Below are 22,391 nucleotides of genomic sequence, written 5' to 3' on the forward strand. Positions count from 1 at the left end.
TGTCAGGGTGACCATCGGGTTTTTGGTCACCTCCCTGACTAAGGCCCGTCTCCCCCGATCGCTCAGTTTGGCCGGGTGGCCAGCTCTAGGAAGAGTCCTGGTGGTTCCAAACTTCTTCCATTTACGAATGATGGAGGCCACTGTGCTCATTGGGACCTTTGATGTTGCAGAAATGTTTCTGTACCCTTCCCCAGATCTGTGCCTCGATACAATCCTGTCTCGGAGGTCTACAGACAATTCCTTGGACTTCATGGCTTGGTTTGTGCTCTGACATGCAGTGTTAACTGTGGGACCTTATACAGACAGGTGTGTGCCTTTCCAAATCATGTCCAATCGACTGAATTTACCACAGGTAGACTTCAATCAAGTTCTAGAAACATCTCAAGGATGATCAGTGGAAACAGGACGCACCTGAGCTCAATTTTGAGTGTCATGGCAAAGGCTGTGAATACTTATGTACATGTGCTTTTTTGTTTTTTACTTTTAATAAATTTGCAAAGATTTCAAACAAATTTCTTTCACGTTGTCATTATGGGGTATTGTTTGCAGAATTTTGAGGAAAATAATTAATTTAATCCATAAAGCTGTAACAGTGAAGCGCTGTGAATACTTTCCGGATGCACTGTAATGTCTAAAAAGCATTTGGACAAAACATAATTCTTTTATAACAATATACTCTGGTCAGAAACAAAACTGTCTGGAGAAGGAAGGGTTGTGCGTACGATCCCAAGAACACCATACCCACAGTGAAGTACAGAGGTGGAGGCATCACATTGTGGGGATGCTTCTCTGCAAATGGTACTGTGGCATTGTATATCTTTTTCCTCACTGACACTAACAGAATATCCCTGGAGATCAGCAGTTTCTGAAATGTTCAAACCAGCCCTGCACAAACAACCATGCAATGGTTAAAGTCACTGAGATCACATTTTCCCCATTCTGATGTTTGATGTTTAAAGTGGTACTAAGTTACATTCCTAGATTTAGGGCATTCCTGCTTATTGACAGACTACTGCTACTATTATTATTATTATTATTATTATTATTATTATTTAATAATAACAATTTTACCAAAGCAATAATTACAGATTCAGATACTTAAGCTTAAGTGGTTCATATTGCACTCTTAGCTATAATCAAGAATAAAACTTCAAGAAGTAGACACTTTCAGCTTTCAGAAGAAAAAAAAAATCTCTCAAAGGCAAATCGACAGACTCATAAACAATGGAGCCTTTTCTACTTAATCCACCCAAAGCTCATCCTGGGTGATGTGAGCAACAAGCAGGCATTTGTTTGCATGGATATGAAAGAAAACAGGTACATAACCCTGTGCATATTATGTATGTGTGTCTTGCTGACTCTCAGGAGATGAAGATAAACTTCTGAAGGTCTCAGGGTCTAGTTTCATGGCCAGGAATTGGTGTCCAGGACTCCCATTTTGGGAGGACATTTCAAAGGGAATAGCAGTGCCAACACACATATCCAGACCTGAACAGGAGGTGCTGTTGAGACACAAATATGCATAGAGGTACACAGTCAAATAAACATACTGAGGCAAGAATGTAAATCACCATCTTTTAACAGGCATCCAGTCCTAATGAGACTGAACAATATACTCTGGGGTTATTTATTTATTTATTTTACCAAATTACAAGAGTATTTAGTCCATTTTGAATTTACTATGACTTGTTGAATCAAACACAGAAAACACACATGCACACCTTTCACAGTCACAGTCACAGAGGCTTTTGCTCTCATCCTCCAGAGGGACGTGTGTCTCATATACATAGCATTGGATAGCCTCAGCCACAGTATAACTAGTCTGGCCCTGCACACATGCCTCCATTTTGGCAACACTCAGTTGGGTCTGCAGGAACAGGTGCAAATGACTGTCTGACAACAGAAGGGGCATCTTCAGCACTCTACAAAAAACAATTACAAAATGGAGAGAAATATTATCCATGGCAAACCTCAATTATCTTCACTAGGGCTGTATAAGATAGAATAACATAAATAGAATATTTTAATTATTCTACTACACATTGCAATTGTGATGCAATGCTTTGCAACAAAAAAATCACATTAATTTTTTGCATTCATTTCCTGCATTAATTATTGCAAAGACCATTACTGTAATAAAAATCAGCATTCTTCATGAGTGGACAACTCCCTGAAATCAAACCTTCTAATGAACCACCTACTATCTTGTAGTAAGTAACTAAGAAATGATTACTTAATTGTATATATATATATATATATATATATATATATATATATATATATATATATATATATATATATATATATATATATATATATATATATATATATATATAAATAAAAGAATAAATTCTGGAAATAAAATTCGATCATCATCAGAATAAAAGATCAAAGTGTTTCCCTACAGATGACCAAAAACACTACATTTTTCATGGCTATATTATAATGTGACCAAGTCTCTGATATGGAGAAGATATTCTGTGCCAGATTGAAAAGTAAGCACTAAGGTGAAAAATGTGGACAACATGCCACTTTACATGATATTGCTTTTTAGGTCTTACACCCTAAACGTGTGTCAGAAGTGATATTCCATCGGTGTATGGCACATAAACATGGGTTGAACAAGAGATGGGTTCCGACACAGCGGTGCGTGATGTATCTAAAATTCAAAGAGGTGGAAGAAAATTCATACTGACTTCTGACAAAACTTCAATGTTTAATTATTCAATAGCAATCCCCTGCTGCTTGTTTTCCACTGAAGAGATGAAATTAAGGATTTGCATGTCAGTGCGTAAGATTTTTATTTGATTTTTTTTCACTATTTTCACTAATGAAATTTTTTCCCATTGGTGTCATTAATGTCATCACATAGTGAAATGCAGTGCTGTGGCTTTGATTTTATTCACTTTTCATATGAATTCAATGTTTTATTTTAATTTTTTTTAATTGCAATACAATGATGATATGGTCACTGAAAAGCTTAAGAAAGAGAAATGCAGTGAAAATGTTTATTTTCAGTGTGGCAGGTTGTCCACAGGTCACTAATGAAATGTCTTTCACAATTTTTCACAATTGTGATTTACTTTTCGATCTGCCACAGAATCTTCACTCTGTGGAGACAAAGTTGAAGGAACGTGAGTGGAGGGAGAAAACGAGCCGCTTTAGAGAGACGGACATTTCACTGGAATGTAGATTAATTAAATGGGGTGCATATCACAAGGTACATGAGAAATAAGAGATTAATAGTTGTTGGCACACATACGCTTCCAGAAACCTCTGCAGTCCCTCCATACGCTGGGTCACCTGCAATGAGTTGCTGAGGCTGAAGAACGGGTTAGCAGGAGGAAGTTTTGGCAACTGGCTGAGGACACAAAGAAACAGCATAAATGAGTGGAAGGGATCAGCACAAATTTCAGCATTTTTGTTGCATTCTTTTGTGAAACAAAAGGGAGCTGAAATCCTCACTGGTATTGTATGATGATGTTAACAAAAATAAGGAAATTCAGGCCAGCCATTTGATATATATATGAAAAATAAAGCTGCCCTTATAAAAAGTACAGGTGACATGTTTTAGGGATGCAGTCAGTGAAAGAATGCAGATGTAGAATGAATTATAAATCATCTATTTGGCCTCTAGAAAATAGCTGTAACTGCTTGCTAACATCTAATAAAATCCTTCTATTTAGACAACAGGAAGTTGTTCACAGTTCACTTAGTTGTTCATATTTGTATGATGAAAAAATAGAAACCGGCTGATCAGTAATGTTGGAAGATGAATATGAGACTGTAGAACCCCAGTATGCGGGGGTGTGGAGGAAGACTCGGAAGGCAGGCAGAATTTTTTCAGTGCTCCAAGCTCATGTTTATTCAGGCTGTGCTTTTCAGCACACTTTCAAAAAATCAACAATAAAGGATAAATCAACAGAAAAGGGTTTATATATACAGTGCGGGAAATAATTACTGAACGCGTCAACATTGTTTTCAGTAAATATATTTCCAATGAGGTTATTCACATGAATTTTTTTTTTTTACCAGACATCAGCATTAACTCAAGAAATCTGGAAATATAAAGAATCCACAACATTAAAGTCCATAAATAAAGTTATGTGTAATAAAGAGGAATGACACGGGAAAAAAGTATTAAACATGCTAAGAAAAAGCAGTTCTACAAGGCGAGTTAAGGCAAGGAACCAGCTGAAATCCATAAGTAATTATACCCTCTATCTGTGCAAATTAATATCAGCTGGGTTAGTAAACTGATGGTCTATAAAAAGGCTTTTCATTACCAAGGAGTCACGCAAGAAACATCTCATGATGGGTAAAAGCAAAGAGCTGTCCCAAGACCTTCACAACCTTAATGTTGCGAAACATATTGATGGAATCGATTTCAGATGTATTTCAAAACTTCTGAATCTTCCAGTAAGCACCATCGGGGTCATTATCCGCAAGTGGAAGAAACATCACTCCGTCATCAACCGGCCACGCACAGGAGCTCCTCGCAAGATTTCTGACCAGGGAGTCAGAAGAATAGTCGGAAGAGTAGCGCAAGAGCCAAGGAAAGAGCTCCAGAAACACTTGGAGGCAGCAGGTGCCATCGTCACAGAGAAAACAATAGGCAATGCTCTCCACTGCTCACGCTCATCCTGCAAGACTCCATTACTAAAGAAAAGGCATGGCGAAGCTCGTTTAAAGTTTGCTACAACTCATTTGGACAAGCCTATGAAATACTGGGAGACTGTAGTCTAGTCAGACGAGAGCAAAATTTAACTTGTTGGCTGTCCTACTAAATGCCATGTTTGGAGAAGAAATGGCACTGCACATCACCCTAAAAACACTACACCAACAGTGAAGTCTGGAGGTGAAGCATCATGGTGTGGGGCTGTTTTTCATCACATGGTACTGGCAGACTTCATAATTGAAGGAACGATGAATGGAGCCCTTTACCGGGAGGTTCTTGACAAGAATCTGCTGCCATCCACCAGGATGATGAAGGTGAGACGTGGGTGGAGCTTCCAGCAGGACAACGATCCAAAGCATACAGCAAAGCAAACTCTCAATTGGTTTCAGAGAAAAAAAAATCAAGGCGTTAGAATGGCCCACCCAATCACCTGACTCGAATCCAACTGAACAAGATTTAAAGACGATACGTTTAGAAGAACGGACCAAAATCACACCTGAATACCGCGACCCATTAATCTCTTCATACAGGAAGTGTCTTGAGCATCATTACAAACAACGGCTTCTCCACTAAGTATTAAATACATTTCAGTTAGTGAGTTCAATACTTTTTTCCCCATATCATTCCTCTTTATTAAACATAACTTCATTTATGGACTTTAATGTTTGGATTTCTTTATATGTGCGGATTTCTTGAGGTAATACCAAAGTATTTCTCCACTGTTCCAAAATGCATATTTATAGGATTCTTCACAAAGCTAAAAGTGTAGTCATTTTTCTGTCCTTTTTTTTTTTCAGTCTAATGACATTTTTTGAGAAACTGTCAATCAAAGAACGTATAATAATTCATGTAGAAAAAAAGACATTGTCTTTTAAAGTTTTAAAGCAAAGAGATGGTACCCTGGAGTTAACTTACACAAGAAGAGCACTGTCCTGCAATCTTTGACGTAGCCACACAAACTCACTGTATCGCCTTCTCACGCGAGAGGTCTTTTTCTGGAAACACATGCTATTGGTCTGCAGACAAGAAACAGCACATAAAAACACACCGGTTAGACAGATAACAGTAAAAGATTCATTAAATATCTGTAGTTTTCAGACATTAGATAAATCTGATGGCTGTGACTAGTAAGGCAATACAAGGACTATTCAAGATTGCATCCCAAAACATACTACGCACCAAACAGTATGTCGTAATAGTAATGATGTGATTGTACGGTGTACTGAAATACTATTTTGTACAGAAGTACCAATTTGCTACCATTAGTATTGTTTTGTGTTAGTGTTATGAGAAATATTCTTTTATTGTGCACGTCATGTTACTGTGACAGTGGAAGGTAGTACAACAGAAAAGGTTTCAGACTATCGTTGAGAGATCAGGAGTTTGAATCCCAGTGATGTGACAACTATCTGTGGCTATCAAGAGAGCAAAACTGGCCATGAAAGGATGACATTACTCTTTCTCTGCTGTCAATCGGAATAATACTAGCTAAGCATTGCATTAGCTAGTTAGTGGAAATTGGCCAAACCAAATTGGGGAGAAGATGGGAGAATTTTTCATCCATCCATCCATCTTCTACCGCTTACTCCTTTTCAGGGTCACGGGGAACCTGGAGTCTATCCCAGGGAGCATGGGGCACAAGGCGGGGTACACCCTGGACAGGGTGCCAGTCCATCGCAGGGCACAATCACACACACACTCACACACCCATTCATACACTACGGACACTTTAGAAACGCCAATCAGCCTACCATGCATGTCTTTGGACTGGGGGAGGAAACCGGAGTACCTGGAGGAACCCCCGCAGCACGGGGAGAACATGCAAACTCCGCACACACATGGCCCCAGCGGGACTTGGGAGATTTTTTTTTTTTTTATCAAATTGCTCTTTGGCATGATTCCCGACGCCATGATGTAACCAGCAATTGCTCTGTAGGCGCAGAAATGCTATTAGAGAAAGCCAGCAAGCTAATGTTAGCTAGTTACTTAAAATACAAGTTTGTGTTCTAGCGGAAAGGGTTGCTCTGCTTTGGTTGAGAGGGTTTCATCCCACTCTAATGCTCTAGCTGTCTATCAGGTAAGTTAAGCTAGCCAGAAGGCAATGAGAAGAACAAAACTCACATGGATTGTCACTTTTAATGTTTGTGTATTTATTGTCCTATCTGTGTTCTTCAGTGATTTTGATCTGTTGCCAAACCAGTTGTAGCTTTATACACTTCTGACTGAGCAGACACTTCTGGAGGTTCCTTCTGTAGCCGTATATCTACTATGGCATGCAACATGAATTCAGGAGAGTGGGCTCCACCAGAATGATGGCTAATGCACTGGGGTGAGTGACTTGAACACAGGTTGGGATTCATGAAAAGACTGCTGAGTGTATTGTACCTGAGAGTGGTTCTGAACATAATTCTCTGTGCATTGAGCGCTATCTTCACTCCTGGGTGAAGTTTTCAATGGAAAACTGCGATGTTGTTCCTCCCGGTCCACTGCAGCTTCATAGACTTCTTCCGGCTTGGATGCTGCTTAGGATTCTTCCATATGTGCTTTATGCAGTGCTGCTTCAGCGTGTTCTCTGTGCTGCTCCTCAAACTGAATTTTTCTCTTATCATGGTGACCTCTCTCTGCATAAGAGACCTTTACCTTGAATGCCTCTGCTTTAGATATTGCTTTAGCCACTGCAGCACTAGCTGATGAAGTACTTGAGGTAACTGATGAAATAGTCTGTGAAATAGTTTTGTATGTTTGCTTCTTCTTCCTGAGACTGCATTTTGCATGCTTCTTCTTCTTTTTTTTTTTTTTTTTTTTACCATTTTCCAGTTCTATTTCATCTTCACTCACTATCTAAATGTCCTTTTACTATTCTGCCCTTGCAACTGTGTCCAAACAGAGCTATGGTAGATACCAAGCAAGGTGAAAATGAAGCTCCAGAACTATGTTGTTTTATGGATGTTCCACAGGATAAAATGTAACTACAAAGATGTTTTTTTAAGTACATTTTCTTTATGTCGGTGGCATAAGCAGAATAAGACACTTCAGGATGTGCTGTCATTATAAAATAATTAACTTCAGGGTGATATTTCCCTGTAACAACAGGGAAATACTGCATTTTAACTTATTTAGTGTAACTGCATTTTTGAAGCATTGGAATGCACAGATTTGTTAGCTGGACCCCCCAAACCCTGTTTGAAACTCTGGAATAGTGTATATTCACTGGAATAGTGTATATAACCCCCCCCCGATTCCTATCTATTCCTGTTGTATAGGTGTGGTTGAGCTGAATTTATTAACACGACACCAAATTTCTGTTCAGAACTGAGGCTTTTTCAGTACATCAGTACAAAACAAAAAAAGATTCATGTATTTGAAAGTCACAAATTAGGCTCAACTGCTTGAAACAACTATGTCTGATTGTTAAGGGATGATGGTACTCGAAAAGTTTTAGTTGTAAAACCTCTGTTTTAACTTAATCTTAGCTAGCTTAAGCTTAGCTAATGTTAATGATAAACAAATTTTTGGGTGGTACAGTATATTTGATAGGTTTGTATACTGTTAAATGAACTTCAGTCTCAGTTAAAGAGTTAATGAGACTAAGTTAAAGGTTATGACCACTTGTGAATCAAGTTTATGCTAGTTTACTACCAGTTAACTCGCTGGCTGAGTATTGAGAGTGGGGCACAACATGGGGGCATTTCAAATAGCTCATTCTTACACATTCTGCCATTTTCAGTAAGTTTGTAAGTGAGACGCTCCTAAGCCATATCAATGGTTATCTGGCCTTTAAAAGATTTATTCAAATTAATATAAATTAGTATTACATATTCAGAGGTACTATAAATTTAAGGATGCCTTAGAGGAAGCACATGGAGGGGAAAAATATTTAATCAAATGTTAGGCACAAATGATAACTGTTTTCAAATACTTAGACACGGATAGTCTGCATTCTCGCAGTGAGTGTGGCTGCTTATTTGAATGGATTGAACTTGGATTGAATCACAAGAAATATGGGACAGATTTAATGGAGGTGGATGGTGTTTGGCCTTACATGAAGACAGATCTCATAGTCGATGTGTGCATGCCAGAAATCCTCTTTGTGAAGCTGGGGATCCCGGACCCATACACTTACAAATTCCTGTAACACATTTACAAGAGATACTTAAGCATGAGTCATAGAAGTTAGGAGCTATGGATGAGTCTCTATTTTCGAATATCCAAACATTTCATAAGGTCAAAGAGTAAATTAAACATTTTGAGTATTATTTAGCAGAAATCAAATTCTCCAAAAAAACTGTTTAAGAAGCTATAATCCACCAGAAAGTGTAGTTGTTTACAGAATTTGCCAGTAGAGTGGAACTTATTATAACAGCAATGGTGTAATAAATCTGGAATGAGATGCTCAACACGCATATATGTGTATGATGTTCAGGTGTACATAATCTCTTTAAATCCCCAGGTCCACTCGCATGGACTCTTGTCACCAGCATGCTCCACAGAGTTCAGAGCAGGGCCCAACCATGACCCAGTCACCTAAATTCTAAATGACTCTAAATTCTCTTACTCAATCATCTACATGAGAAGATCTGAGAATACACACATTAAATGAGACAAAAGTGTGTTGACCTTCATAAATCAGGCATTGGCAATATGAAATAGCTACAAGCCTGAAAATACCCATTTCCACTGTTAGGCCATTAATTAAGAAGCTTGAAACAACCGGAGGTGCACTGAATCTGCCTGGAAATGGACTCAAGTATACTAGATGGCCAAAACTATGTGGACCCCTGACCATCACACCCATATATAGTTCTTCCCCAAAAGTTGGAAGCACACAATTGTATAAAATGTCTTATTATGCCTGTATCTTTAAGCTTTCCCTTCACTGGATATAAATCGCCCAAGCCTGTTTCATTATGAGAAAACCCCTGTGCACAAAGCAAAGGTCCATAAAAACATGGTTTGCCAAGGTTGATGTGAGGGAACTCAAATTGCCCAGGCCGTTTAAAATCTTAAAATCATAGTTCCTAGTGTGGGGACCAAATTTGCGTTAATGTCTGTGGTTTTGGAATAGACACCTATTGTATGAGTGTGATTGTCATGTGTCCACATACTTTTGGTCATATACAATAGGGTATATTTTCCCCACAATGTGGAGAGGCATTTCTCAAAGGTTCACAGTTGTAAATGTGCAGAAGACGGTAGAACTTTGGGGTCACCAAGAACAATCAGATGTCACGTCCATGCCAACAAAATATTAGAAGGATGTGCCATAAAAAAGACTTTTCTGTCATCTAACCATAAATGTAAGTGCCAAAGTGCCTAGATGCTACCAGATGTTTGACTAGAACCAGGTCCTATGGTCAGATCAGACAATAATAGATTAAAGGTGGATTTGGCATAAAAACAAAGATGGCTATACAAATTAAAATCTAATCACCAGTGTTAAGTGTGCTGGAGGTGGATCTGTGATGTGTTTTTTTTCCTGCAAAAGCCTACTTTTCACTGGGAATCTCAGATGATTGACCTCTGACCTAATTTCCATAAAATCTGTTGATATTTGAATTTTGTGATTTTATTCAGATTTTTTTTTTTTTAAATCTAAATTCTCAGAACCTAGGACTCTGGAGGATCTGGAGAGACAGAAGTGCTCCCAGACTCCTTCCTTATTACTCTCCAGTCTCATCAAGAATTTACAGGATTATGCTAATTAACAAAAACATAAAAACAACAACAACAACAAAAACACCACCACATATTTACATAACTTTTTTTAAAACATATCTTTAACAAAGTGTGGATTGGCAGATAATGTAAAGCAGAAGTACAGCAAACCGATATGGTACATAGCTTAATGCACACTTTGTTGCCATATGTTTTTAGGCATTAGATATATTGTATGATTACAGGTATTATTTTTTTTAGGTTTTGATAACAAAAACAATGGGTTGGAGTTTAAAAAGGAAAACTTCACTCCCATTAAATGAAAAATTAAAAGTGTGCTTATAAGAAATCGAAAGTACCTTCTTCATAAGACTGCCCATCATGTCCTCCATTTCAGAGACGTCACTGGAAAAGACAGAGAAATGCTACTTAACAGCAGCAAAATTGAATCGAGCTGAATGATTCAGCACTAAGCACTCAACACTAAGTTTACAACAAGCACAACGTTTTAATGGGAATTGGGAACATATTAAGGAGGATTAGAAATTAAGCTCTTAATACATCAGCGTAGACAGAAAAGCTGCATGGTGATGCAATAGCAGTATTAGAGAAGGGCTCTGGACTCATGCTTGGGACACAAATTGGAACAATGTGTTGATCAGTTCTCAGCTTTAGTAAAATGTGACTATTTAAAATGTACTGTAAATTTCTGCCTGTTATCAGTCAGGCACCAGGCTGACAGTTTCAGTTCTCTTCATAAGTATTATGAGTACTCTGGATACTGCTAAGACAAATAAAATTAGTTTTGGTGATGTACACTTAAAACAGCAAATCACCCAAGTTAAATCCTTCCCTTTTCTAAAAGAATATGCATCAAGCATACTGCATTTGATGTACAAAGAAGTGTCAATGACAACATGTGCATTCTGGCATTGCTGGGTGAGAATATTAACTGGCAATGAGAAAATTAAAGAATATTCAGAGTGAAGAAATAACTACAAGCAAACTGTCCTACAGTTATTCCTGAACTCAAATCCACAGTCAAGACTTGCACAGCAGGTTTCTTTAAAATGTGAGCGCTTGGATTCTGGCTTCCCAAGGCTGAGCTTGTTCATTAGATTTTACTCCCACATTTTACTGCTGAATTCCACATGCCCTATGAATGCTACTTTGGCATCCCCTCAACATCATATGACTAATAGGCTAACTCCCATCTACAGCCAATTAAGTCTGTATTATTTAAAATGCTGAGTCATATAGGGGTACTATTTGCATGACAAACAACCTGTCAATACGACATAGTCATTTTGAAGGTTAAGTTACTTAAACAACCATTAAGATGCAAAGAACATGGCCTGACTCTTCTATAGCCAAATAAATTCACTAACACTAATATGTTGTTAAACTTTTAGTAATAGTAAGCACTGGGCCTCATTTTAGTGATTTACTTCTTTCAAATGACCCATTTAAAGGAATCAGCCTGTGTGAGCTTTGATTAGTTTTAGATTCCATTAAAAAAAAAAAAGAAAGAAAAAAAAAAAAGAAAAAACGGAGCCGATTACAATTTCAACCACTTGGTGAATCTTTTCTGCAGAGTATGGAAGTAAACCTCAACTGCTTGGAATTGCATAATATAAACAATGCTAGCATAGTATTAGGTGGTTGCTATGGAATTCCAGTTCATTGCTAAGGTGTTGCTAGCTGGTTGCAATGTTATACCACGTGATTGCTAGGGTGTTGCATAGTAATTGTTATGTCAATGCATGTGCTATGTAGGTGCTAAGCATTCTCCTATGGATACTATGCTGTAGCCAGCTGGTTGTTATAGAATTTCAGATGGTTGATGGTCAACTCATGTGGACACCAGCCGCAACAACACAACTCTCAACAAGGGCTCTCTTCTTCTTCTTCTTTTTTTAAATCCGCCTTAAGAGGTCGGTATTTTGTTTACCTTTAAATATGGTGCGAAAATCGAATTATTATTGATTCTTTTCGCGGTTTTTGTCCACATGAGTTGACGTCATTCACCACCGTCGCTTTTTCAATGACGTACGACTCGCATTGACAGGGGAATATCCGATTTGTCCGTTCACATGGCAGACGCAAATACATGTATCCGATTCATATCAGATTTATTTCCACATATGAATGAGGCCTGAAGCGGATCTGAGAACATCGGATTCCTTGTCCCCCCCCGCTTACTAGCGATGGAAGAAACGAATATTTTCAAAGCTTCGAATCAACTGAACCAATTGCTTTGCAAAATGATACACTGTTTCGAAGCGTTCGAAACACCACACGCTGGCGACACCTGCTGGTCAAAACAATGTAATAGCAACGAGATCTAGGCCCAAACAAAATGACACCTTTTACAAAACAATTGCAAATATCTTCACAACAATGTAATGTTTTCAATATAATTTACAAATCAGCAAATACCATTAAATATTAGTGCTTGTATTTTGTGTCTTAGTTAGGGTCTTTGCTAATCAGACCATTTACATGCAATTACTGTCACTCTACCTTTTTAATTATACACACCTGTGTTTGTCATTAAAGCTGCCTACAAAAGACTAGCATTGGGTCATATGAACCATGTAGCCTAATGTAAATGTGGCCTAAAAGAGTTAGTCAATTATATTGACAGAGCCAATGATTTTGAATAGCAATTGCTTTAGAATTCTACAATAAAATTAATTCATATTTACTCTAAGCATACAGTAGGTCCATATGAACTGATGTGAGTTGGTTTGATTGTCTAACTCATATTTGAAATTTCCCTGTTACTTCAGCCTTAAACTGAAGTAATATATTAATATTTTCGTGTTTCTATTTTTAAATAATTATTTTTTAAAAAACACACTTTTGCCTGTAAACTCAGAAACGCTGCCATTTTTTTGTTTTGTTACTTATTTATTTAAAATGATTTGCTTTTGTTGTGTAGGAGCTCTCGGGCGCTCGTTTTCTGCTTTCGGTGCTGTTACCGCTAAGTGTGTAAAAGCCGCGCCCCAACATGCGGCTAGATTAACCGTGCTTTCAGAAAGAACGGCTGATCCTGGGAATGCCCGAGCAAAAAAAAAGTATTCTGCGCATGTTCGGTGACCTGTAGTTTTGTTTTGTTTGTTTTTTTGTTATTTTGTAAGGGGGCGTCTTTACCACACCTCCCGAAACGCCCATTTTACTTGGCGGTACTGAACCCCCTGGAATTTAGTTAATACCAAACTGAAGGTAGCGACATTGGTTTAAAGCGCATTGCGCACTGCGCATGCGCCTCCTTCCTACTCTGCTCTGCGTGTGTGAACGGGTCGCGGTGGTAGATAAAGAACCAACACACACACTCTGACGCTTTAAATCCGTTCAGTTAAAGCCGAGATCACTTCACGAACCCTTTAAACATCCTGAAATCACCAGACCGGAAGTGAGGGACTCTGTGGAAACCGGTAGGTGAGTAAATACAATAATAACAATAATAATCCAAATCAACTCACCTGTGCTGGTTTATTTAGCTCATAGCTCATAGCGCGTAGTGATAATAAACCCTGATTTATAAATCTATATAAATGATGTATCATGTTCTAACCTCTAGTTTGGGTTCGTGGAGAGTAATAAAAGCGTGAGTGTTGATGGAATTGAATATCCACCTTTATCCAGCACAACACATGAAGAAACGAACCATTTCCGGGTCACAGCCAACCAAATAAGAAATAAATAAAACTGTTCAACTGAAACCTTAGATTAAACCCACTTTCTAATTTTAGACTTTTCACTTGAGCATGAGATTGAAAGAACAGAAAACGGCTTATTCGTTTTGGATTTGTAAGTGTGTACAAAGTGGATTTGTAATAAAATAACAAGCCATTTTTTTTTCCTGATATTTGCTTCTTAATTATGAAAACAGTGAATCGTATACGGATTATACAGGGATCAAATCAACATACTTTACAGTAGCAGATATCTTAAGATATATTTTTTCCTGTCTTTTCTACTTTTTGTTTTCTGAGACATTTAAAATTCTGAAACAGTTACACCACCTCACAGAGAAAAATATTAAACCACAATAAAAAGTATTAAAGTATGAATATATTTACCCCAAAATAAAACAAAGTTCACAACATCAGGAAAAAAAAGGGTATTTAAGTCACCTTTAAAGGAAAGAATATCTTGTAAAACAATAAGGGGAGTTGACACCATTTTAATAGACACCCAGCTATGTAAATCAAACCAGAATTTAGAAGTAACCTCACGGTAGAAGAATAGGCGATCAAGTGTTTCAGGGAAACAAGAATGAAAACTACAAGGATTGAAATGAAATCTGTTTTGTATAGATTCACTAACAGGATAAATCCTAAACATGAATTTGTAATGGGTCTCCTTAACCTTTGGAGCAACTGGGTAATTAAAATAAAAGGTAAATGCTTTATCCCTTACTGGAGTTTCAACATCTCCCAGAAAATAACACTGGTAATCACCAGTGATAATATGCTTACATTCTTTGTAGATAAATTTATTATTACACTTACTGTCAAAAAGATCAACATTACATATTTTTAAAGAAGGAAGAGAAACTACAGGTCTAGATAAAGGATCAGGAAAAACTGCTTTGTATTATTCTTACCAGTCCAGTGGGCACAGCATTACATATCTTATCATAGCCCTTTGTTGTAATTTTAACTCCATATTTATTAGCGAAATCCAAATTTATTAGCGAGATAAGAAATACCCATTAGTTTCTAACAAATCATGAATCAAAATAATACCTTTGTTATACCAGTCGCTTTTAAACAGAGACTTTCATTTAATCACTACACACCCTATTGTTCCAAAGAGTGGAGTTATGAGGGAAAAATTACGGGTAAATACAATTTAAAAAAAAAAATGTTTTATGGAAATTTTATACCTTCAGGGGAATTAGAAAAATATCCAATTACATCTTAACATAAATCAAGACAAAATTTTTGAAAATATGATTGGGAATATGGTACCATATTGTATTTGTCTTTTTATTAAACATTCTTTAATGCACCAAGAAGAGATTAAAAATCAATGGCTTTCAAGCCTCCACGTTCTTGCTCTTTAACCATATGGAATTTACGCAAATAGTTTTTTTTTTGTTTGGTTGTTTTTTTCCCCATGTAAATTCAAATAAAATTGAATTCGCAGATTTTTAACTACGTTTGGGGCCATATACACGGCAGGAGATAAATATATAAGTTTGTATATTCCCTCAGTTTTAGTCAAGAGGATTCTACCCAAAATAGATGTGTCTCTAGATAACCAATGATTTAAGGCTTAAAAAAAAAAAACTCCTTCAATTTTAGAATTGAAGTTTGAGTGTTCTTTATTAGCACAGTTCTTGGTGATCATAGCCCCTAGGTACTTAACCTCCTGTTTTACTGGAATTCACTATATTTCTTTTAAAGTACAATTATGAATAGCCATTAGTTCACACTTTGTTTTAAAGTTTACTGTCAGACCTGAAGCCTTTGAAAAAATGGCAGTTCTATCAATAACTAATTTGCTATATAGGGAATTTTGAACGAGTGAGCGATTTTGTACTCCTCTTAAGAGTGAAGAGGCTGAAGTTGAAAGCTTCATGTAATCATCGATGTTGTCATTACAGGAAACCAACACACACTTGGTCGTTGGGTTTCGTTTTCCACACAGGCTTTAAAGCTCTGATACTCTGCGTAACATCACTAAAGGTGAGTTCACTTGAAACGTCCCACCTGAGCTGCTCGGTTAACAAGTTAGTGGAGATTCTGGAGTCATGAATCTCTGTATTTTTATTCCAGTGTCCTGATTCTTTACACCTCTTATAATGAAGTCGGAGTCCAGACGGCGCTCTTTAGGAAAATCTCCACGGACTCCTGCTGCTACTGGCTCAGAGGTAAAGTTTAGTCATGTGTCTGGTTTCTCTTTTCATTTTTAAACCCTGAGAACTTCTTTATAATTAAATAATTATTACAACACTATATACAACAAACAGAAAACTTCCCAGCAAACACAGTACGTTCTGATGACCTCACCAGTTTCCTCAGCAGAAAGCACTCTAAGAGTCTCGGGGTGTTGGTGCCAAAAGATAGACGTTATTATTCAAACAACAAAGCCGAGCTGGTCTGCAGATCAACTCCCTTCCTCAATACATGCTTTTATACAATTTTAAAACACTGATTTTAAAAAAGATTACATACTCTCCCAGCACGAGCAGGTATCAGTATACTGATTAAAATTTGGTTATACTCTTTATAAGTTATTATAACTTGTTGATACTCTTTCACACCTTATACTTTGGTTATACATGAGTGAATTACACTTTGATTGTTTAATTTATTTATTTTATTTGTTTGTTTTGTTTATTCTATAATAGATGTGGGTGAAAATGGGGTCGTCTTAGGGTTTTATTCAAAGACTTGGTTTGTTTGGGTGGAACAGAAGATTTATCACATGTTCAAAAGTGATGTTTATAATTTCTTAGCTATTCACAAATATACATCATCGTTCAAAAGTTTGGCATCAGTGTTGTTTCAGATAAACCTGTAAAACGAGTGTAATACGATTCTTGTGCTACAGACTTGGGTTTCTGAATAATAATCCATGACAGTGTGGGGTGACATTCTCACTGTGTTGAGCAGAAGTTTGTCGTTTGTTTCTGTGAGCTCCAGAGCCAGAGTGCTGTAAACTTTCTGCCACTTTTGGATAAATATCCATATTTGCAGGTCTTTTCTCTTCATAAAGATGAGCTGGAAAAGAGTGCTGCTTAATGGGTGCCATTTATTCCAGTCCATTTTACTTCCACAAACAAAAACGGAAGAATAATGTGTGAGCCAGCTGATCAATTCTCTTGCTGTAATCACCTAATGTTCCATGTAGATTTTCCAGATTCTAAACACCTTCAGTGCTTGAAAAAATATTGACTCCCAGAGCAAGGTCATCTTTGTATGGCTAGTATCTGAATTTCTAAACATATAAAGTTCTACATGAACTATTTCTGTGAGATTAGTGATGAGAAATCATGTGTAAGTTAGGTCAACTGTCTTGTTCATCTTGGCTCTGAAGAATGATCAGTCACAGTGGTTTTGGTATTGCTGCAATCAATAGAATTACATTACAAATCTAAAATTACAAAACTGTTACAGCTATTAAAGGCGGGTGATTGGGTGGTCGAGTCGTATTACTGTATTGTAGGAGATGTTTCCAAAAACAATTCCATAAATGCTTGGGGACAATCTAAAATACTTTAAGCATCTTGAATCATTTTGTTGTGTTTTCCAGATGTACCACTGTTCAGACTGTGGGGAGAGTTTTACTAAAAGTCATCATCTCAAAGATCACGAGCAGATCCACACGGGAGAGAAGCCGTATCACTGTGGACAGTGTGGGAAGAGTTTTACTCGTCAGAGTAATCTCCAAATACACGAGCGCATTCACACGGGAGAGAAGCCGTACTACTGTGGACAGTGTGGGAAGAGTTTTACCCAACTATGTAATCTCCAACAGCACGAGCGCATTCACACTGGAAAGAAGCCGTATCACTGTGGACAGTGTGGGAAGAGATTTACCCAACTATGTACTCTCCAACAGCACGAGCGCATTCACACGGGAGAGAAGCCGTATCACTGTGGACAGTGTGGTATGAGTTTTACTTGTCAGACTAATCTCCAAAGACACCAGCGCATTCACACAGGAGAGAAGCCGTATCACTGTGGACAGTGTGGGAAGAGTTTCACTTATCAGAGTGCTCTCCAAATACACGAGCGGATCCACACAGGTGAGAAGCCGTATCACTGTGGACAGTGTGGGAAGAGTTTTACTTGTCAGAGTGCTCTACAACGACATAAGCACATTCACACAGGTGAGAAGCCGTATCACTGTGGACAGTGTGAGAAGAGTTTCACTTGTCAGACTAATCTCCAACGACACGAGCGGATCCACACGGGAGAGAAGCCGTACTACTGTGGACTGTGTGGGAAGAGTTTTACCCAACTATGTAATCTCCAAATACACGAGCGTGTTCACACGGGAGAGAAGCCGTATCACTGTGGACAGTGTGAGAAGAGTTTTACTTGTCAGCATAATCTTCAACAGCATGAGCGCATCCACACAGGAGAGAAGCCGCATTGCTGCTCGCAGTGTGGGAAAAGTTTTCGTCACCAGAGGGCCCTCCACAGCCACCAGCAGAGTCATACAGGACAGAAGCCATACCTCTGTGCACAATGTGGGCGGGGCTATACTCATTTGAGTTCGTTAAGGACACACAAGTGCTCTAACTTAAAGCCATCAGATCTTGACACGTGAATTTGTCAAATTAAGATGTTTTTAATATAAATTTTTTAAAGGGAGGTAAAGAGACATTCAGGCATAAAACTATAATATTATTTGTCATGGACTGTATTATTCTGTCGCATGGGACTTTATTGCTCACTCTTTGGGTTTTAGCTGAATTCATGATTTTATGGTGTTTTCTTGTTTTTCCCCGAATGCAACAATACCAAGCATAGAATACACACATTTAACCAGTGGGAACGCCCACTTTAATCGACCAATCCAGACGTCTGAGCGAGACACATGACTCCGACATGTCCCTCTAACATACTTTTCTTTTTAAATGCGAGCTAGAATTTGCTTTATAAAATATCGCATTGTGCGCTCTATCTAACTGGACACCTTTCCAAGCCAACAGAATATAGTTGTGTTTGCAGGCAATGTGAAGAGATAATTCTTGTCCGAGTTGCTCCGTCTTTGCAGCGTCCATTTAACTATAGCTAACTACACTTTATGGCCAAAAGTATGGGGATGCCTGACACCACACCCATATATGCCTTTTGAACATCCTCTGATGGAATGGCATCCAATGCATGGTGTCTTGAGCTCTGTGTTCCTGATAGTTTTCATGGAGGTATTCCGTGGGTATGTAAGTAGCCTGAAGCAGGTTATGTTCCAGGCTTAGTTTGTTTCAGATAGCTGACAGAGCATGGCGTGCTCTTTTGAAGAATGTCCTGTGGATGAGGAAGCATGGATTATACGAAATCTTTTCCGCTGTGGAAGGGTGATAAGACCAAGTTTAGATGTGTTGTCATATCTGGAAGAATATTTTAGGAGAGTTACTATTTTTCATGTGAATCGTTAATTTAACAAACCTTTTGAAACCTCACATTGCCACTGTGGCACATTGTGGATCACCGTTTAACATTGAGCACATTTTATGCATTTCCCTTTGTTTGTTTGTTTGTTTTTGCCAGGGGGAGTTTTTTGCATAACGTGGGCAATGCAGAGCATGTGGGAAAGACAACTGTGTGTAGGGCCGTTCGAACAGTAGGCCTTGCACTCAAACGGTTCTTCCACACTTTTGTGCAGTTCCCTGCCAATTTCAGGTTTCCCAAATGTGACTGGATGTATTGATTCAACCAACATTCCTATTAAAGTGCCTTCAGTCAATGAAGGAGACTATGTTAATAGGATGTCATTCCATAGCATCCTCCATTTGAAGTTGTAGAAGGTGCATTTGAAGATGGACCTATACAGCTCCTTTTCAGGCAGCTAGGAAGACATAATGATAATTCAGTATGATTGTATTACAGACATTTATGTTATCATACACAGACCCAATATTTTTAATCAGGGCAGCTGCAAAAACATTTGTACACTGCTGAGATTCTCTGTGGAGGTAGATGGACCTTCCTCTGTACAGGAATCCCCAGCCATAAGATTTAAGGGGACAATAAGAGTTTTAATAATCACACATCTTTCAAAAGGGAATCCATTATATGTTGTATGTTATGAGACCAGTTACTGTGAAACAACTTGTTGAAATGGAAAGAGTAAAGTTTTTATTTGCATTTGCTTCAGAATTGTGGTATTAATTTAAAAGAAGGCATAAAAGGCAGAACTATGGGTATCGGCCAATATCAGTCTGAATAATCAGTTACTGGTATCGGCTGAGAAATGTAGTGTGTGTATGTGTATATATATATATATATATATATATATATATATATATATATATATATATATATATATATATATATATATATATATATATATATATATATATATCTGTGTGTGTGTTTTATTTATTTATAAAGTCACAAAAAGTGAGTACACCCCTCACATTGTTGTAAATATTTGATGATATCTTTTCATGTGACAACACTGAAGAAATGACACTGTGCTACAATGTAAAGTAGTGAGTGTACAGCTTGTGTAAGAGAGAGAGAAAGAGAGAGAGAGCTAGATAGATGGACAGAGCTAGAGAGAGAGAGCTAGATAGAGAGAGAGAGAGAGCTATAAAGAGAGAGAGCTAGAGAGAGAGAGCTAGACAGATAGAGAGAGAGAGAGCTAGATAGAGAGAGAGAGAGAGCTAGAGAGAGAGCTAGATAGAGCTAGATAGAGTGAGCTAGAGAGAGAGAGAGAGAGCTAGATAGATAGATAGATAGAGAGAGCTAGCTAGATAGATAGATGGATAGATAGAGAGAGCTAGATAGGGAGAGAGCTAGATAGATAGATAGAAGGAGAAAGAAGGAGAAGAAAGAGAAGAAGGAAAGGAAAAAGAAGAATAACCCCCACAGACCCCCCTGATAAAAGTTGAAAGTTCTGGGGTGACCCTTTCCTCCTCCATGTCTGTGGGGGGTTCCTCTCGTGCAGCTCCTGTGGTGTCGGTGTTACTGCTGGTATGGGCGCGGGTGTCGGTGTTACTGCTGGTACGGGCGCGGGTGTCGGTGTAACTACTGGTGTGGGCGCGGGTGTCGGTGTTACTGCTGGTACGGGCGCGGGTGTCGGCGTCACTGCTGGTACGGGCGCGGGTGTCGGCGTCACTGCTGGTACGGGCGCGGGTGTCGGTGTCACTGCTGGTACGGGCGCGGGTGTCGGTGTTTCTAGTGGTACGGGCGCGGGTGTGTGTGTGTGTTATCCCTGGGTGCTGTGATTATTTCAGTGGTGTGTTCCTCAGGTGTGTCGTTACCCCTCTCTGCCCCAGGCTCCTGTTCTCCGGTGTCCCCCTGCTGGCCCCCTCAATGTACGTTTCCCATTTACCAATGCTTTTCTCTACATCACACTCTAAACTACCCAACCAGTATACATTTGCTTTTGGTTCTGAAAGAAACATTTGTGTGTTGATTCCTTTACTATCCATGTATACTCCATCCGGGAAACACCAAATTTGGAAATTCAATTTACAAAGCACATCTCTCCCCAATAAACTGTCAGGAATGTGATCCGATACCAAAAAAAACTTCTTAGGCAAGTTTAATTAACTAAAAATAAAAGCTGTTTTTATTTAGAACACGTGTGTGTGCATGAGTGTATAAATAAAATTTATAACAAGAATTTAAGTTTACCCTGTAATATAAATATAGATAAACTTTATTAATTAATGATTGTTCAGGAAGACAGGATGTCAGAGAGAGTAAATGCTCTGGTTGAAATAGGATGTAGAATTTGTTGTTTACTCTCACCTATACAAGTTCTCTGTCTGTCTTGTTTCATGTGCAAGTCTTTGTCACCTACCCACCCCCAACCCTTTTGTCTTCCTTAATGGCCCTCTGCTGCTGTCGATGGCCACAGGCACAGAAGATACAGGGTTTCCCCCAGGCTTTCAAGTTTGAATTTGAGTTAAATGACCTGAGTCAAAAAGATTGTGAGCAACAATGCTTATGTGTCTGCTTAATGGCCAACCGAAACTAGTACAAGTGAACACCAAAAAACACGTCACATTTTTATTTTGCAAAAGTGGATAAAAAATAATAAAAGTTAGTAATACTGTTTTGTCTACACAGAATTAGGCTTTTCAAATATTTACATTATTTACAACATGGGGATCTGAACACCGTTTGACTGATGTTGCTCATTTGATGATATGCTATGCTAGTCATCTAGCCATAGCAGATCCTGACCCTCTCCTGGGAAGGACTTCCTTTTCACACCGCAGTCATCTTTAAGTTCGGTGTCCACACTGATGTCCCACAGGGCCCTGAAGAGGAGGACATCCACGTCCTGTCCGTTCACCTTCAAAACGAAAGGTTCCGGACACAGGTCGGCTTGCTTGGATGAATGCTTCAGTCTT

At 38.4% G+C, this 22,391-nt stretch overlaps 2 protein-coding genes across 6 annotated transcripts; one reads left to right on the plus strand and one right to left on the minus strand.

The window, feature by feature from the left end:
* Window positions 1-549: 549 nt before the first annotated feature.
* On the minus strand, window positions 550-15,930 carry LOC108257469 (sorting nexin-10A). 3 transcript variants are annotated; one of them, XM_017455273.3, is made up of 7 exons: window positions 13,914-15,930; window positions 10,693-10,738; window positions 8,721-8,807; window positions 5,594-5,694; window positions 3,263-3,361; window positions 1,722-1,922; window positions 550-1,502 (listed from the first exon to the last, which is right to left on the minus strand). In XM_017455273.3, exons 2-7 carry the CDS (start codon window positions 10,723-10,725, stop codon window positions 1,337-1,339), a joined length of 687 nt encoding a protein of 228 aa, XP_017310762.1. In that variant the 5' UTR covers window positions 10,726-10,738; window positions 13,914-15,930; the 3' UTR covers window positions 550-1,336. The 3 variants fall into 3 exon arrangements, with proteins under 3 accessions (XP_017310762.1, XP_017310760.1, XP_017310761.1); XM_017455271.3 differs by having other exon boundaries at window positions 13,822-15,928; XM_017455272.3 differs by lacking the exon at window positions 13,914-15,930 and adding an exon at window positions 12,285-12,524.
* Window positions 12,922-18,852, plus strand: LOC108257460 (zinc finger protein 239). 3 transcript variants are annotated; one of them, XM_053675110.1, is made up of 4 exons: window positions 12,923-13,777; window positions 15,954-16,035; window positions 16,126-16,220; window positions 17,606-18,852. In XM_053675110.1, exons 3-4 carry the CDS (start codon window positions 16,152-16,154, stop codon window positions 18,626-18,628), a joined length of 1,092 nt encoding a protein of 363 aa, XP_053531085.1. In that variant the 5' UTR covers window positions 12,923-13,777; window positions 15,954-16,035; window positions 16,126-16,151; the 3' UTR covers window positions 18,629-18,852. The 3 variants fall into 3 exon arrangements, with proteins under 3 accessions (XP_053531087.1, XP_053531085.1, XP_053531086.1); XM_053675111.1 differs by having other exon boundaries at window positions 12,923-13,773; XM_053675112.1 differs by lacking the exon at window positions 15,954-16,035 and having other exon boundaries at window positions 12,922-13,777.
* The last annotated feature ends 3,539 nt before the right edge of the window (window positions 18,853-22,391 follow it).

This window comes from Ictalurus punctatus, chromosome 24 (assembly GCF_001660625.3).
Source record: "Ictalurus punctatus breed USDA103 chromosome 24, Coco_2.0, whole genome shotgun sequence".
Taxonomy (NCBI): domain Eukaryota; kingdom Metazoa; phylum Chordata; class Actinopteri; order Siluriformes; family Ictaluridae; genus Ictalurus; species Ictalurus punctatus.